An 18,333-nucleotide genomic window follows, 5' to 3' on the forward strand; every position below is an offset into this window, starting at 1 on the left:
CAGATGAGGAATCCAGGAATCCGGTACAGTGAGCAGAGCCACACATAGCTGGTAGGCAGTGGCTCAGAATGCAAAATGGTACAAATGTAAGATCCAATGACATAATGCTAAAATTATCTGGTAGGCAATGGTTTAGAATGCAAAATGGCACAAATTTAAGATCCAGTGACAGAATGGTAAAATTATCCGGTAGGCAGTGGTTTAGAATGCAAAATGGCACAAATTTAAGATCCAGTGACAGAATGGTAAAATTATCTGGTAGGCAGTGGTTTAGAATGCAAAATGGCTCAAATTTAAGATCCAATGACAAAATGGTAAAATTATGTGGTTGGCAGTGGTTTAGAATGCAAAATGGCTCAAATTTAAGATCCAATGACAAAATGGTAAAATTATGTGGTTGGCAGTGGTTTAGAATGCAAAATGGAACAAATTTAAGATCCAGTGGCAGAATGGTAAAATTATCTGGTAGGCAGTGGTTTAGAATGCAAAATGGAACAAATTTAAGATCCAGTGACAGAATGGCAAAATTAACAAATTGAGCAAACCTTTGCTCTGAGTAGCACGAGCATGCAAAAGCAACAAAACAGTAATATGTCAAAATGTGAGGATGTCTGTTAATGATTCCATTGTTTTAAGGCTGGGCCAAGAGGAAGGCATTTCTATCTCAGAATTTCTGCCGTCCAACTAATCTGCCTTTCAACGTGCAACATATATGCACCGTCGCAACGCTAAAGCGTCAGAGCATGGCCATTTCCATTCAGCTACTGAATGTTTGCCTTTCGCCTGAATTACTCTTTTGCAAAACGATCAGGGCCCGGGGCTCTGCAAGGCGTCCCCAGCGCGGCTGGCCTGCTTCAAGGGCGATGCGAGAACTGGCCCGGGCCCGTTGCCATGGAGACCGGGACTAGGCCGCAAGCCTGGCGCCGGGAAGGGGAGGGACGGGAAAGGGCTTCTGCTTCCGGGGCTGTCACGGCGGCGGCGGCGTCACCTGCTCAGGAGAAGGGGGTGAGTCGGGCGTGCTTATTTGCTTCCCCCCCCACACCCATTTCGAATCGTGGCCTTCTAGGCCGCGCGCATCCCCGGCCTCGATTAGTAGCCGCTGCCGGGGAGGAGGCGGGCGAGGGCGGTTGCAGCCGTGCTGCAGCAGCAGCGGGAGGGCGCTTTTCTCTGCTTCTCCTTCCTCCAGGGCGCGGGCGCGCGCGTCCCCAATCAGTGGGGTAGAAAGTATATCCGCCCCACTATTAGGGTTGCCAATCTCCCGGTGGGGCCTGGAGATCTCCCGGAATTCCAGCTGATGATTCCCCAGACGACAGGGATCAGCACCCCCCCCCCCCCGGAGAAAAGGGTTGTTTTGGAGGGTGGTTTTTGTGGTCTTCTACCCCACTGATGTTCCTCCCCAAATCTCCAGGAATTTCCCAACGCAAGGTTGGCAACCCTAAAGCAGGCACTCCTCTGTTGCTGATTGCCCTGCAGTTTTATCCTTAAAAGGGGTGGGGGAGGTGCCCCTTAGTTGTCCCCCTCCAAATGACGAATGCGGATTTGTCTCTCTTGGCTCTGGTTAAGGGTGCAATAACACAACCTCACAACCTTTTATTTGGCTCTTTTGAGCGGGCAGATGCCTTGCATACCACACCATGCACCCACTCTGAAAAGTAGGGCGATCTTTTTATGCAAAATTTTACGATGCCATTTTGCAAAAAAAAAAAAACACCAAACCAACAATGTGAGAAGCTTCCTTATTGTTCTTTCCACCTTGGGAAGAATAAGGGCATGCAATTTTAAGCACCCCTCTCCCCCCCCAAAAAGGAGAACTCGGGGGCAGCCCTCCAGAAAAAATCCCTGTGGGCAGGGGGACATATGAAGCTGCCTTATACTGAATCAGACCCCTGGTCCATCAAAGTCAGTATTGTCTACTCAGACTGGCAGCAGCTCTGCAGGGTCTCAAGCTGAGGCTTTTCACACCTATTTGCCTGGACCCTTTTTTGGAGATGCCAGGGATTGAACCTGGGACCTTCTGCTTCCCAAGCAGATGCTCTACCACTGAGCCACCGTCCCTCCCCTAACTGGCAGCGGCTCTCCAGGGTCTCAAGTTGAGGTTTTCACACCTATTTGCCTGGACCCCTTTTTTGGAGATGCCAGGGATTGAACGTGGGACCTTCTGCTTCCCAAGCAGATGCTCTGCCACTGAGCCACCGTCCCTCCCCTAAACTTTATAGCAGGGGGTGATGGGGATGCTGCAGTATTTGCTGCCTTTCCATGCACAGTGAAACTCTGGGCTGTAGAAATGTCAGTAGTAGATTCTCCCAGTTTAAAAAGACCAGTACTTGTTTCCCTGTTTGGACAGCAGTCAGATTTCTGCCACAGTCTCATCTATGTATTTATGACCATGACTCAGTTTGGGGCAGTGGTTAAGTGTGAAGACTCTTATCTGGGAGAACCGGGTTGGATTCCCCACTCCTCCACTCGCAGCTGCTGTAATGGCCTTGGGTCAGCCATAGCTTTCGTAGGAGTTGTCCTTGAAAGTGCCGCTTCTGGGACAGCTCTCTCAGCCCCACACAACTCACAGAGGGTGTCTGTTGCAGGGGAGGAAGGCAAAGGAGATTGTGAGCCACTCTGAGACTCTCCTCCTCTTCCTCCTCAGTGTTCAAACAGTTTAATTTTCATAGGAATCTTAACATTAGCTTTCCAATACAGCAGTCAGTATTATCCATGTTGACTGGTGAGGGGCTGAAATTAAGAATGCCAGAATTGCCCCAGTTGATAAAACCAATGGTCCATCCAGACCAGCATCCCATCTCACACAGTGGCCAGCTAGTTCCTCTGGAGGGCCAACAACAGGCCGAGGACTTCCCCTGGGAAGAACATCAGAAGAACTCTGCTGGGCCCACCAGTGAGGGCCCATCCAGTCCAGCCTCCTGTCTCACACAGTGGTCAGCCAGTTCCTCTGGAGGGCCAACAACAGGGCAGAGAGGCCGAGGCCTTCCCCTGAGAAGAACCTCAGAAGAGCCCTGCTGGATACCAGGGAGGGTCCATCTAGTCCAGCTTCCTGTCTCACACAGGAGCCAGTCAGTTCCTCTGCAGGGCCAACAACAGGGCAGGGAGACCGAGGCCTTCCCCTGAGAAGAACATCAGAAGAGCCCTGCTGGGTCAGACCAGGGAGGGTCCATCTAGTCCAGCCTCCTGTCCCACACAGTGGCCAGCCAGTTCCTCTGGAGGGCCAACAAGGGGTATATAGGCCTTCCCCTGTTGTGATCTCCTGGCTCTGGGATTCAGAGGTTGACTGCCTGACCATAGCAGGAACAAAAGTGAGCACTAGGGGCTTCTGTTTCCCACCATATGGCCCCAGTTGGTTCTGGTTTATTGATATGCCATTCCTGGTTCCTTATCGTGAATCCAGCGCCCCAGACAGTGCCTATACTTTAAAACCTCTGCTTCCCAAAAAAGGAGTTTGGGACCAAAACCATCTTTAGACCTGGATAACTTTCAATAGTCCTTGATCGAAGGCTCCAAAGCGAGGTATCGTAAGAACATAAGAGAAGCCATCTTGGATCACACCAATGGCCCATCCAGGCCAGCACTCTGTGTCACACAGTGGCCAAAACCCAAGTGCCATTGGAAGGTCCACCAGCAGGGCTAGACCTCCAGAAGCCCTCCCACTGTTGTCCATGTGAAGATTTGGAATATGGAGAGGATAGCTGCTCTCCAAAATGAGCTTTGTACTTCGCTGATTCATACTCAGAGGCTGGGGGTTGTGACTTGTGAGGTGACGTAGACTGGTTCCTGGTTAATAGCCTGATGCTGGCCCTGAAAGCTTCTATTCATGTTGCCCTCCAGAAGCCTGTGTTATTATACCGCTAAGATGACCCCAGGTCATATCCAGACTCTGGGGATTGCACCCTGCAAGATAGAAGAAAAAGATATTGGATTTATACCCTGCCCTTCTCTCTGAATCAGAGAGTGGCTCACAATCTCCTTTACCTTCCTTCTCCACAAGTGACACCCTGTGAGGTGGATGGGGCTGAGAGAGTTCTCCAAGAAGCTGCCCTTTCAAGGACAACTCTGCGAGAGCGATGGCTGACCCAAGGCCATTCCAGCAGGTGCAAGTGGAGGAGTGGGGAATCAAGCCCGGTTCTCCCAGATAAGAGAGCTCTGGCTGACCCAAGGCCATTCCAGCCAGTGCAAGCGGAGGAGTGGGGAATCAAGCCCGGTTCTCCCAGATAAGAGAGCTGTGGCTGACCCAAGGCCATTCCAGCAGCTGCAAGTGGAGAAGGGGGGAATCAAACCCGGTTCTCCCAGATAAGAGAGCTATGGCTGACCCAAGGCCATTCCAGCAGGTACAAGTGGAGAAGAGGGGAATCAAACCCGGTTCTCCCAGATAAGAGAGCTATGGCTGACCCAAGGCCATTCCAGCAGCTGCAAGTGGAGAAGAGGGGAATCAAACCCGGTTCTCCCAGATAAGAGAGCTCTGGCTGACCCAAGGCCATTCCAGCAGGTGCAAGTGGAGGAGTGGGGAATCAAACCCGGTTCTCCCAGATAAGAGAGCTCTCGCTGACCCAAGGCCACTCCAGCAGCTGCAAGTGGAGAAGGGGGGAATCAAACCCGGTTCTCCCAGATAAGACTAAACTATTACCGTACACCCAAACTAGGTCTCTAAGATGACAGAGTTGTGGTTGGACTGTGCATAAAGAACCAGGAGCCAACTTCAGTCTTGAAGAGTCCCAAACATGAAACTTTTCACATTTTTAATTTACCGATGTTTAATTTTAATTTTTTCAAAAAAATGTGACGTCATAAAAAAATTGTGAGACTAAGTGTTTGCCGGCCATGCCAGGAAGGAGGGTGGTAGAATAGGATGAGGTGAGAGGCCAAGTCACACATCGGGGAGAGGGGGGTGGCTTGGCTTTGTTGAGGGCAGCTTGGTGATGGGAGAGGACAAGGTGTCAGCGGTCAGGAGCCAGAGTCATGCGTCAGGGAGGGGGCGCCCAGTGGTGCCCCCTAGGCCAGGTGGCGCCCTAGACGACTGCCTGCTTTGCCTACTCCCACGCACTGGCCCTGCCAGCAGCTGCAAGTGGAGGAGCGGGGAATCAAACCCGATTCTCCCAGATAGGAGTCCGCACACTTAACCACGACACCAAACTGGCTCTCCCAGAAGCTGCCCTTTCAAGGACAACTCCTGCAAGAGCTCTGGCCGACCCAAGGCCATTCCAGCAGCTGCAAGTGGAGGAGCGGGGAATCAAACCCGATTCTCCCAGATAAGAGTCCGCACACTTCACCACTACACCAAACTGGCTCTCCCAGAAGCTGCCCTTTCAAGGACAACTCCTGCCAGAGCTGTGGCTGACCCAAGGCCATTCCAGCAGCTGCAAGTGGAGGAGTGGGGAATCAAACCCGATTCTCCCAGATAAGAGTCTGCACACTTCACCACTACACCAAACTGGCTCTCCCAGAAGCTGCCCTTTCAAGGACAACTCCTGCAAAAGCTCTGGCTGACCCAAGGCCATTCCAGCAGCTGCAAGTGGAGAAGGGGGGAATCAAACCCGATTCTCCCAGATAAGAGAGCTCTGGCTGACCCAAGGCCATTCCAGAAGCTGCAAGTGAAGGAATGGGGAATCAAACCTGGTTCTCCCTAATAAGAGAGCTCTGGCTGACCCAAGGCCATTCCAGCAGCTGCAAGTGGAGGAATGGGGAATCAAACCTGGTTCTCCCTAATAAGAGAGCTAAGACTGACCCAAGGCCATTCCAGGAGCTGCAAGTGGAGGAATGGGGAATCAAACCCGATTCTCCCAGATAAGAGTCCGCTCACTTAACCATTACACCAAACTGAACGAAGCACGAGTCAAGTGACACCTTTAAGACCAACTTAGTTTTATTCAGAATGTAAGCTTTCGTGCGCTCTTAAGCACACTTCATCAGACGAGGAATCCAGCACAGGGATGGATCTATCGCTTGGATCTATCTACATTCCACCAAACTATCTCTCTAAGATGGCGTGGTTGGACTGTGCATAAGGAACAAGGAGCCAACTTCAGTCTTGTGTAGCTCTCAAGGATTTGTCACTTAGCGCTTAATTGTGGGGATTCCCACGTTCTCTTTGGAAACCAGGTCTCCAGCTGCCGGGCTCTCCGCGGGCCGGACACCGACGACCTCAGCTCCGTGGCGTACGAACCAGCGCAGCCAACATGGCGAACCACATCAAATTTATCGCTCGGACAGTGATGGTTCCTGAGGGGAACGTGGATGCCGCTTACCGGGTGCTCAACAGGTAAAGATTTCCTTTGTTCCTGCTCTGCCCCAGAGGGAGCTCGTCCTTGGATCAGGCAGAGGTCTGGCTTTGGCCACCTTGCTGGACGTGAACGGACCTCTGCGGGGGTTATGCGTCCTGACAGTGAAGGCAAAGGAAGGGGACGAATTGGGCGTTTTCAGTCCCTGTAAGTTAGTGGCATCACATTGTTCTCTAATGCTTTCCTGAAGATAGTTTCAGGTGGAAGCCCTTCAGGTATGCAGTAGAATAGTTAGATCAGCGGTGTCAAACATGCGGTCTGGGGGGCCGAATCAGGCCCCCCAGTGGGCTCCTATCAGGCCTGCGAACAACTCATTGTTGCCTGCTTCCTTCTTCCCTCTCTCGCTTTCTTCCGCATCACAGCTTGCTTTGCCAGGCTTGCTCGATCGCACAGGAGCTACAGAGCAAAGCTCCTCCCTGGGGGGGGGGGAGGGGAAGGGAGAGCTTGCTTTGCCAGGCTCTCTCAGTTGCACAGCAGAGCTACTGCGCCAAGCCTCTCTTCCTTCTGTTGGCTGAGGCTCCACAAGCCAGTGAGGTGCATTAGGCTGAGTGTTTGTCTGTGTCGTTTATAAAGTTTATATTACACGTGGCCCAGCCTGACAAAGTCTCATTTATGTCAGATCTGGCCCTCATAACAAATGAGTTTGACGCCCCTGATTCTAATAAAGGGAGTGTTAACTCTTGAAAGAACCATACTCTGAACACCTTGTTGGTCTTTGAGGGCCTACTGGACTCAAATCTAACTTCTCTAATCCTACAATCTTAGTCTTACTGCATTGTTCATGGGTCGCCTTATGCCAGGGGTGTAGAGCCAGTTTGGTGTAGTGGTTAAGTGTGCAGACTCTTATCTGAGAGAACCGGGTTTGATCCCTCACTCCTCCACTTGCAGCTGCTGGAATGGCCTTGGGTCAGCCATAGCTCTGGCAGAGGTTGTCCTTGAAAGGGCAGCTGTTGTGAGAGCCCTCTCAGCCCCACCCACCTCACAGGGTGGTTAAATGTGCAGACTCTTATCTGGGAGAACCGGGTTTGATTCCCCACTCCTCCACTTGCAGCTGCTGGAATGGCCTTGGGTCAGCCATAGCTGTGGCAGAGGTTGTCCTTGAAAGGGCAGCTGCTGTGAGAGCCCTCTCCAGCCCCACCCACCTCACAGGGCGTCTGTTGTGGGGGAGGAAGATAAAGGAGTTTGTGAACCGCTCTGAGACTCTTCAGAGTGGAGGGCGGGATATAAATCCAATATCTTCTTCTTCTTCTTCTTCTAACTCATTTGTTATGAGGGCCAGATCTGACATAAATGAAACCTTGTTGGGCCACGTGTGTATCTATTTAAGATTAGGCAGCAGAGAAATAAATTTTAGAAAGAACACAGGCAAGCAAATATATTTTTAAAACTTAAAACATTAGCAGTAGTTGGTCTTAAAGATGCTTTCTTTGTATTTCTCCCATGGGATCCCAGGAACTGGGCAAAGGGAGCTCTGGCTCTTTCCTTCCTTCCCCAGGGGTCCAGGAGAGAGAGGAGCCTCAGCCAATAGAAGAAAGAGAGGCTTGACTCAGTAGCTCTGCTGTGCGATTGAGAGCGCCACGCAAAGCAAGCTCTGCCTCCCCCCTTCCTCCCCAATGGAGGAGCCTCAGCCAAGGAAGAAAATCGAGGTTTTGCTCTGTAGCTCTGCTGTGCGATTGAGAGCGCCTGGCAAAGCAAGCTCTGCCTCCCCTCTTCCTCCCCAAGGGAGGAGCCTCAGCCAGAGGAGAAAATCGAGGTTTTGCTCTGTAGCTCTGCTGTGCGATCTAGAGCGCCTCGCAAAGCAAGCTCTGCCTCCCCCCTTCCTCCCCAAGGGAGGAGCCTCAGCCAGTGGAGAAAATCGATGTTTTGCTCTGTAGCTCTGCTGTGCGATTGAGCAAGGCTTTCAAAGCAAGTTGTGATGCAGAAGGAAGCAAGATATAGGGAAAAGGAAGCAGATGAGAGCCCATTGCTCGGGAGCCTGATTCGGCCCCTGAACTGCATGTTTGACCCCCCCCCTTATGCTGTCTGGTTACATTGTTTTTATATTTTGTAGTCTGCCTTGAACCTCATTGAGGAAGCTGGACTGCAAGCGAAGCAAATACATAAGATAAATGTTGCTCTGAACCGCAGTCCTGGCGATGGTGCCCCGCTGCTTTCCTGGCCCCCGCCAAGTGTTCCCAGAAGGTGGGCGGGGCTCGTGCGTAGCGTAGCTCCTGACTGGCTCTGCAGATCAAAATAACGCCGCTTTGCTTGCAGCTGCAGCAGGGGCGGCCAAACTGTGGCTCAGGAGCCCCCACGCGGCTCTTTCACGCATACGGCGTGGCTCTGGGCGCCCCCGCTGCCCTGTCAGCCCGCTTGGAGAAGGCATTTGTCTTTTCAAATCACTTCTCCAGGCCAAGCCAGCTGGTATCTTGGAGACTGCATTTAAAGCCGAAGTTGTATTCCTTCCACCTCTCCCCTCCCCGTTTCCTTCCTTGCAACTCCCAAACAGCGGACGTTCATGTCTTGCGGCTCTCAAACATCTGGTGTTTATTCTAGGTGGCCCTTACATTAAGCCACTGTGGCTACCGCTTGGCTCCAGTGTTGGTTTTATTCTCTCTCTCTCTCATTCCTCATTACCAATATATTTTAAACGATGACACCTTTCTCCTTGCCCTTGAGTTTCCTCTGGGCGTATGTGTGGCCCTGCCTCCCCCCCGGAAGTCGATTTGTGGTTGTGCCCCCCACCCTTTGTCAGAATTTCAGAGGTGTCCACAGGTTCAAAGAAGCTATTCTAACTTTTCTGTAGCATTGGTCTGAAGCAGTTGAACGAAGCCGGAGTCAAGGGGCACCTTTAAGACCAACCAAGTTTTGTTCAGAACGGAAGCTTTTATGTGCTAAAAACACTGCTTCAGATGAGGGGATCAGGTATACCTAACCTGATCTACGCAACACCCCTGGCCCTAAGGATGTCCGACTTGCCTCAGTTAGGGCCAGGGCCTTTTCAGTCGTGGCCCCTGCCTGGTGGAATCAGCGCCCTGTGGAGATCCGGGCCCTACCTCTGTTGAGGCTGGGTGAGTGGGCGTCAACGTGGCAGATGCGGTTCAGTGTGGCCAAGTGCAAAGTAATGCACATTGGGGCCAAGAATCCCAGCTACAAATACAAGTTGATGGGGTGTGAACTGGCAGAGACTGACCAAGAGAGAGATCTTGGGGTCGTGGTAGAGAACTCACTGAAAATGTCAAGACAGTGTGCGTTTGCAATGAAAAACGCCAATGCCATGCTGGGAATTATTAGGAAAGGAATTGAAAACAAATCAGCCAGTATCATAATGCCCCTGTATAAATCGATGGTGCGGTCTCATTTGGAGTACTGTGTGCAGTTCTGGTCGCCGCACCTCAAAAAGGATATTATAGCATTGGAGAAAGTCCAGAGAAGGGCAACTAGAATGATTAAAGGGTTGGAACACTTTCCCTAGGAAGAAACGTTAAAACGCTTGGGGCTCTTTAGCTTAGAGAAACGTTGACTGCGGGGTGACATGATAGAGGTTTACAAGATAATGCATGGAATGGAGAAAGTAGAGAAAGAAGTACTTTTCTCCCTTTCTCACAATACAAGAACTCGTGGGCATTCGATGAAATTGCTGAGCAGACAGGTTAAAACGGATAAAAGGAAGTCCTTCTTCACCCAAAGGGTGATTAACATGTGGAATTCACTGCCACAGGAGGTGGTGGCGGCCACAAGTATAGCCACCTTCAAGAGGGGTTTAGATAAAAATATGGAGCAGAGGTCCATCAGTGGCTATTAGCCACAGTGTGTGTATATATAAAATTTTTTGCCACTGTGTGACACAGAGTGTTGGACTGGATGGGCCATTGGCCTGATCCAACATGGCTTCTCTTAGGTTCTTATGTGACACAGAGTGTTGGACTAGAGGGGCCATTGGCCTGATCCAACATGGCTTCTCTTAGGTTCTTATGTGACATAGAGTGTTGGACTGGAGGGGCCATTGGCCTGATCCAACATGGCTTCTCTTCTGTTCTTATGTGACACAGAGTGTTGGACTGGAGGGGCCACTGGCCTGATCCAGCAGGGCTTCTCTTATGTTCTTACCTGAACTACTACCATTTCGTAGGGCCTGCAAGACGGAGCTGTTCCGCCGGGCCTATGGTTGAGGCAGCGGGTGTCCTATTATCCCATCATTTGGCCTCCGTTGCAGTGACATCGTGCTTTATTACAGTGCTATCTTATTGTTATGACCATCGTTTAAGGTGGGCTTGCAGCCGGCTATTGATACGCTGCGCCCTGTCCACCGGTGGTGCGTTTCATTTATTGTTTTTACTGCCAATTTTAATAATATGGTGTTTTAACTTTGATACGTAGATTTTTAAATTGTTGTTGTTATACGTTGCGATCCGCCTTGAGCCCGTTTACAGGAAAGGGCAAAATATGAGCCTACTAAACAAACAAATAAATACATTCTCTGTGTTTTGGGGGACCTGTTTAGTGGCTGTGTTCGCGGTGCTCCCTGCTGGCTGAATACAAGAGGGGAGTTTTTACACCAGTTTGGTGTAGTGATTAAGTGTGCGGATTCTTATCTGGGAGAGCCGGGTTCGATTCCCCACTCCTCCACTCACACCTTCTAGCATGGCCTTGGGTCAGCCATAGCTCTGGCAGAGGTTGTCCTTGAAAGGGCAGCTGCTGTGAGAGCCCTCTCCAGCCCCACCCGCCTCACAGGGCGTCTGTTGTGGGGGAGGAAAGGAAAGGAGATTGTAGGCTGCTCTGAGACTGTGTCCTTGAAAGGGCAGCTTCTGGGAGAGCCCTCTCCAGCACCACCCCCCTCACAGGGTGTCTGTTGTGGGGGAGGAAGGGAAAGGAGATTGTGAACCGCTCTGAGACTCTTCGGAGTGGAGGGCGGGATATAAATCCAATATCTTCATCTACCTCACGGTGTCTGTTGTGAGGGAAGAAGGAGAAGGAGATTGTGAGCCGCTCTGAGGCTCTTCGGAGTGGAGGGCGGGATATAAATCCAATATCTTCATCTACCTCACAGGGTGTCTGTTGTGGGGGAGGAAGGGAAAGGAGATTGTGAGCCGCTCTGACTCTTCGGAGTGGAGTGGACCCTCCAGAGGAACTGGTTGGCCACTGTGTGAGACAGGAGGCTGGACTAGATGGACCCTCCCTGGTCTGATCCAGCACGGCTCTTCTCAGGGGGAGGCCTCGGCCTCTCTGCCCTGTTGTTGGCCCTCCAGAGGAACTGGTTGGCCATTGTTTGAGACAGGAGGCTGGAGTAGATGGACCCTCCCTGGTCTGATCCAGCAGGGCTCTTCTCAGGGGAAGGCCTTGGCCTCTCTGCCCTGTTGTTGGCCCTCCAGAGGAACTGGTTGGCCACTGTGTGAGACAGGAGGCTGGACTAGATGGACCTTCCCCGTCTGTTTATGTTTAATTTGATTTCCCCCCCCCAGTGGGCTCTCGCTGGTCTGATCCAGCAAGGTTCTTTTGATGTTCTCTTATTGTTTTAAGGGGCAGCACACGGTGGTGCTTCTAAAGGTGCAGGCTTGAGCACCTCAAGCATGCAGCCTGGAAAATGGTGCTGGGGGTGGGGTGGGGAGTGCAGCAGAGATGAGAGGACTCGGCCGTGTCACATCAGCAACCTTCTCTTGCTTTCTGGCCAATTGACGCAGGGCCTTCTCCCCCTCCCTTGCTCCGTGGTGCGTGGGATGTCCTTGTGGCCCAGTCAGCACACTCTGTCCCTAAGAGAGCCAATTGTCCCCTTTGTTCAAAGCAACAGCTGCTGGCTTCTGGCATTGTAGAGTCTGGCCCTCTGCGGCACTTCTCTGGCCACTGTGGCCAGACTAAAAATAACTCCCAACTGCAGTGCCTCTGTTTTCCCTCCCCTGTTGTGTTCTCTTGGACTGCCTGTCCCCGGTGAGCCAAACATGTGTTTTGCTCCCAGCCCTCGCCCTGGGGATGGAGCAGACGCGCATGAGATTACATAACTCACCTCCAAGAGAGGCTTTGCCCTCCGATTGGCCGTGCGGGTGGGTGGAGGCCACGTCGGGCTGCCTTCTCATTGGGCACGGAGTGCCGGGGGCGGGTCTCGGAGCCCATTCAAGACTATTCTTCATCTGCTCCTTCCGCGCTGACACACGGGGTCATTTGCTGGGCCATGTGAATGCTAAAATCCCTCCCATTTGGAGCCGCCCGCGGGTTCCTCGGTTTTCTGGGCTGGGCTTCTCTGCGTAGCAAAACGAAACGGCCACTTGTGCCCAAAGTTCCCTCTAAGCTGCGGAGTCTTGTGAGCAAAAATTCTACTTCGTGAGCTCCTGGCATTAAAACTGTGAGCGGCAGCATCAATCCGCGCCCATTTTTCCTGAGCTGGGGCAAAAATGTGTGAGTTGGAGGCTGAAAAATAAGAACATAAGAGAAGCCATATTGGATCAGGCCAATGGCCAATCCAGTCCAACACTGTGTCACACAGTGGCCAAACACACACACACACACACACATATATATATATATACACACTGTGGCTAATAGCCGCTGATGGACCTCTGCTCCATATTTTTATTTAATCCCCTCTTGAAGCTGGCTGTGCTTGTTGCTGCCCCCACCTCCTGTGGCAGTGAATTCCACATGTTAATCACCCTTTGGGTGAAGAAGGACTTCCTTTTATCCCTTCTAACCTGACTGCTCAGCAATTTCATCGAATGCCCACGAGTTCTTGCAGTGTAAAATAAGGGAGAAAAGGACTTCTTTCTCTACCTTTTCCATCCCATGCCTAATCTCGTAAACCTCTCTCATGTCACCCCGCAGTCGACGTTTCTCCAAGCTAAAGATCCCCAGGCGTTTTAACCTTTCTTCGTAGGGAAAGTGTTCCAACCCTTGAATCATTCTAGTGAGCTAGTTCACACTAACTGAGCTTAGAGGGCACAATGCTGGTGAGCCCATCAGGATTAGTGCTCCAGGGTCCTGCAGGGAACATCTTTTTCTTGGACGTGGCAGCTGGATGCATGCGTGAGAGCCTACAGATCTGCCAAGACTGGTCACAGGGACTTTCTCCCTGAAGGGCTGAAGCCCACACTGTGTTGGAGATTCAGGATTGGTTCTCTGGTGCCTTTTGGACACTAAATCAGAGGGATTTTCAGCAGTAGTCTTGCTCCCTTTCTGTAGTTAGCCCAAATTGCAGTTTGGGAAGGGGGCAGAGAGAAGAAGACCCTGCCCTGAGAGCCAGTTTGGTGTAGTGGTTAAGTGCGCGGACTCTTATCTGGGGGAACCGGGTTTGATTCCCCACTCCTCCACTTGCAGCTGCTGGAATGGCCTTGGGTCAGCCATAGCTCTGGCAGAGGTTGTCCTTGAAAGGGTAGCTGCTGTGAGAGCTCTCTCAGCCCCACCCATCTCGCAGGGTGTCTGTTGTGGGGGGAGAAGATATAGGAGACTGTAAGCCACTCTGAGTCTCTGATACAGAGAGGGCAGGGTATAAATCCGCAGTCGTCGTCGTCGTCTCTCTGAATCAGAAACTCAGAGCGGTTTACAATCTCCTGTTATCTTCTCCCCCCATAACAGACATCCTGCGAGGTGGGTAGGGCTGAGAGGGCTCTCACAGCAGCTGCCCTTTCAAAGACAACTCCTAAGAGAGCTGTGGCTGACCCAAGTCCATTCTAGCAGCTGTAAGTGGAGGAGAGGAGAATCAAACTTGGTTCTCCCAGATAAGAGTCTGCGTGCTTAACCATGACACCAAACTGGCTGTCTTATATATATATATCCCACCCTCTATTCTGAGTCTCAGAGCAGCTCACAATCTCTTTTCCCTTCCTCCCCCACAACAGACCCCCTGTGAGGTAGGTGGGGCTGAGAGAGCCCTGACAGAAGCTGCCCTTTTGAGGACAACTCCTACTAGAGCTATGGCTGACCCAAGGCCATTCCAGCAGCTGCAAGTGGAGGAGTAGGGGAATCAAACCCGGTTCTCCCAGATAAGAGTCCACGCACTTAACCACTACACCAAACTGGCTCTCTATTAGAGCTATGGCTGACCCAAGGCCATTCCAGCAGGTGCAAGTGGAGGAGTGGGGAATCAAACCCGGTTCTCCCAGATAAGAGAGCTCTGGCTGACCCAAGGCCATTCCAGCAGGTGCAAGTGGAGGAGTGGGGAATCAAACCCGGTTCTCCCAGATAAGAGTCCGCACTCTTCACCACTACATCAGACTGGCTCTAGGTAGCAAAAGTGTGAGCTAACACAGCGCCCCAGCATTGTGGACAAGGTCTAACATTTATAGTCAGGAACACGGTTCCCTCTAAGCCTAGTTAGTGCGAGCTAGCTCACAGTTATTTAGCCTCCGGCTCACACATGTTTGTCTTCGCTCAGGAAGGACGGCCCCAGAGCACACTAATTGATGCAGCAGCCATATCGCTTGCTCAGAATTTTAATGCCAATAGCTCACGGAGTAGGATTTTTGCTCACAAGACTCCGCAGCTTAGGGGGGAGCATTGGTCAGGAACCACATGTGGAAATCCCTTCTCAGTTCTTCAGAACTACGTTGCAGCTGGATCCTAATCTTGGCATTTGATATGCTTTTTTGAGAGTCCAAAGTATTCCCTTGTCGTGTCAGTTTCCCTATAACGGTGCTGGTTGTTAAACAGGACCTCCGCAGAAGGTCGGACGACAACCAGCAGATTGAAATTAAGAGTTTTCAGTCAAATGTGAGGAAGAACTTCCTGACGATCAGAGCGGTTCCTCAGTGGAACAGGCTTCCTCCTCGGGAGGTGGTGGGCTCTCCTTCCTTGGAGGTTCTTAAGCAGGGGCTAGATGGCCATCTGACAGCCATGTGGATTCTGTGAATTAGGCGGATCATGGGATAGAGGGCAGGAAGGGTTACATCAGAGCTCTTGTGGCCCGTTCTTACATGCCCAGGGCAATGCCGATAGAAGAAGACTGCAGATTTATACCCCGCCCTTCTCTCTGAACTCAGAGAGGCTTACAATCTCCTTTCCCTTCCTCCCCGCCCCCACAACAGACACCCTGTGAGGAGGGTGGGGCTGGAGAGGGCTCTCACAGCAGCTGCCTTTTCAAGGACAACCTTCCAGAGCTATGGCTGACCCAAGGTCATGCTAGCAGGTGCAAGTGGAGGAGTGGGGAATCCAACCCGGTTCTCCCAGATAAGAGAGCTCTGGCTGACCCAAGGCTATTCCAGCAGCTGCAAGTGGAGGAGGGGGAATCCAACCCAGTTCTCCCAGATAAGAGAGCTATGGATGACCCAAGGCCATTCCAGCAGGTGCAAGTGGAGGAGTGGGGAATCCAACCCAGTTCTCCCAGATAAGAGAGCTATGGCTGACCCAAGGCCATTCCAGCAGGTGCAAGTGGAGGAGTGGGGAATCCAACCCAGTTCTCCCAGATAAGAGAGCTATGGCTGACCCAAGGCCATTCCAGCAGGTGCAAGTGGAGGAAGAAGAAGATAGAAGATGATATTGGATTTATATCCCGCCCTCCACTCCGAAGAGTCTCAGAGCGGCTTACAATCTCCTTTACCTTCCTCCCCCACAACAGACACCCTGTGAGGTGAGTGGGGCTGGAGAGGGCTCTCACAGCAGCTGCCCTTTCAAGGACAACCTCTGCCAGAGCTATGGCTGACCCAAGGCCATTCCAGCAGCTGCAAGTGGAGGAGTGGGGAATCCAACCCGGTTCTCCCAGATAAGAGAGCTCTGGCTGACCCAAGGCCATTCCAGCAGCTGCAAGTGGAAGAGTGGGGAATCCAACCCGGTTCTCCCAAATAAGAGAGCTCTGGCTGACCCAAGGCCATTCCAGCAGCTGCAAGTGGAGGAGTGGGGAATCCAACCCGGTTCTCCCAGATAAGAGAGCTCTGGCTGACCCAAGGCCATTCCAGCAGCTGCAAGTGGAGGAGTGGGGAATCCAACCCGGTTCTCCCAAATAAGAGAGCTCTGGCTGACCCAAGGCCATTCCAGCAGCTGCAAGTGGAGGAGTGGGGAATCCAACTCGGTTCTCCCAGATAAGAGAGCTCTGGCTGACCCAAGGCCATTCCAGCAGCTGCAAGTGGAGGCGTGGGGAATCCAACCTGGTTCTCCCAGATAAGAGAGCTCTCGCTGACCCAAGGCCATTCCAGCAGCTGCAAGTGGAGGAGTGGGGAATCCAACCCGGTTCTCCCAGATAAGAGCTCTGGCTGACCCAAGGCCATTCCAGCAGCTGCAAGCGGAGGAGTGGGGAATCAAACCTGGTTCTCCCAGATAAGAGTCCGCACACTTCACCACTGCACCAAACTGGCTCTTCAGTTTGGAATCAGGAAGGGGTTTTTCCCCTGGCCGTATCTGCCCAGGGATCCTGGAAGGTTTTTTCTGCCTTTCTCTGGGCATAGAACAGAGAGGTCACTGTGGCGTTTCTGCTTTGTCACTTGCAGCTCCGTGTTCTCGTGTTTCCTGTGCTGAGAGCCGGAATGCCTCCCAACAAATGGGGAGGGGCTTTGTCTATTGGGGAGAGCCTCTACCCCAAAAAACAGGGCCCCCAGAGCCCCAGATACCCGCGGATCAATTCTCCATTATTTTCTATGGGAATAAGCCTCCACAGGGAATCATGAGTTCCCAGCAGACCTTTCCCTCCCCTCCCCCCGCTTTCTGACGACCCTGAAGCGGGGGGGGGGAGGGCCTCCAAACCGGGGGATCCCCCGCCCCCACCTGGGGATTGGCAACCCTATCGCTGTATGTAGGCTCCTATTTACAGAACTCCTGTACCGCTGCATGTGCCACGTGACTACTTGGGCTCTGCTTCTGTTTCTTTCTGGTGGTTGCAGGCTGCCCGCTCTCCCCACCCAGGGACTGCTCTGCAGGTGCTCCTGCTATTCAACAGCCATAGCTCTCTTATCTGGGAGAACTGGGTTGGATTCCCCACTCCTCCACTTGCACCTGCTGGAATGGCCTTGGGTCAGCCATAGCTCTCCTATCTGGGAGAACTGGGTTGGATTCCCCACTCCTCCACAGGGAGGAGGAGGGGGAACCCCTAGAAAGGTTCCGTGCTCCTGTGAGCTCCTGCCGAATTCAAGGCCTGGTTACGACGTTAGAGGAAAAGGGGAAAAGAAACACACCGTAATTTCCACAGTGAACACTACCTTAAATCCCATAGACATTAACTCTCTCTCTCGGCTCGACTTCGCGAACGAAGATTCAAGAAGGGTGCAGTAGTCCACGTCTGCTGCAGGCTCGCTGGTGGCTGACAAGACCAATGCGGGACAGGCAGGTCCGGCCACAGCGGCTGCAGGGAAAAACATTAACTACCGCTGTGCTATACTGCAGGGGTGGCCAACGGTAGCTCTCCAGATGCTTTTTTTTTTTGCCTACAACTCCCATCAGCCCCAGCCAGCATGGCCAATGGCTAGAGCTGATGGGAGTTGTCGGCAAAAAACATCAGTTGAGCTACCGTTGGCCACCCCTGCTATACTGTATACAAGCATCTTCCAGAACAGTAGCGCTAAACAGAGTGTTCTCTGCAGGGACGGCAGAGAATACCTGTTTTTTATGTGCCCAGCTTTGGTGGGCATTCAAGCACACAGCCGAGTAAACGATTGCATTCGTGGGGGAAGCACACGTTTCTCTCCTCCTTGCCTTTTTAAGCACGTTTCTTGTTCTCTGCAGAATCTTGACTATGGATGGGGTCATCGCCGAAGCCCAGCGACGCCGGTTTTACGAGAAGCCGTGCCGTAGGAGGCAGCGGATAGCCTACGAAACGTGCAAGAGGATTTATAACACCGAAATGGCCCGGAAGATCAACTTCCTCATGCGGAAGAATCGCCCAGACCCTTGGCTTGGTTGCTAGGCTGGAAGAGGATCCTGCGTGGAACGAAGTGAGAGTTTTGTGAACAGAACTGACTGAGGGGAATTGGGCCCTGCCTGGTTCTGGATGTTCTTGTTTGGATCAGGACAGTTGCAGGCACAAATAAAACACAAATAAAACGTAAAGCTTCTTTAATCAAAAATAAGTTAATATATTGGTCTACTTATTTAAGAACGTGAGAGAAGCCATGTTGGATCAGGCCAATGGCCCATCCAGTCCAACACTCTGTGTCATATAAGA

The 18,333-nt window shown here is 52.0% G+C and overlaps 1 protein-coding gene across 2 annotated transcripts; it reads left to right on the forward strand.

The window, feature by feature from the left end:
• Window positions 1-834: 834 nt before the first annotated feature.
• MRPS21 (mitochondrial ribosomal protein S21) lies at window positions 835-18,235 on the forward strand. 2 transcript variants are annotated; one of them, XM_060256203.1, is made up of 3 exons: window positions 835-1,005; window positions 6,103-6,262; window positions 17,895-18,235. In XM_060256203.1, exons 2-3 carry the CDS (start codon window positions 6,180-6,182, stop codon window positions 18,073-18,075), a joined length of 264 nt encoding a protein of 87 aa, XP_060112186.1. In that variant the 5' UTR covers window positions 835-1,005; window positions 6,103-6,179; the 3' UTR covers window positions 18,076-18,235. The 2 variants fall into 2 exon arrangements, with proteins under 2 accessions (XP_060112186.1, XP_060112178.1); XM_060256195.1 differs by having other exon boundaries at window positions 979-1,003; window positions 6,094-6,262.
• The last annotated feature ends 98 nt before the right edge of the window (window positions 18,236-18,333 follow it).

The sequence above is a fragment of the Heteronotia binoei genome, chromosome 1, assembly GCF_032191835.1.
Source record: "Heteronotia binoei isolate CCM8104 ecotype False Entrance Well chromosome 1, APGP_CSIRO_Hbin_v1, whole genome shotgun sequence".
In the NCBI taxonomy this organism is placed as follows: domain Eukaryota; kingdom Metazoa; phylum Chordata; class Lepidosauria; order Squamata; family Gekkonidae; genus Heteronotia; species Heteronotia binoei.

Coding starts and splice junctions, on each gene's coding strand:
- MRPS21 (XM_060256203.1), top strand. CDS start 6,180: ATGGCGAACCACATCAAATTTATCGCTCGGACAGTGATGGTTCCTGAG. Junction 6,263..17,894: donor GCTTACCGGGTGCTCAACAG/GTAAAGATTTCC, acceptor TGTTCTCTGCAG/AATCTTGACTATGGATGGGG.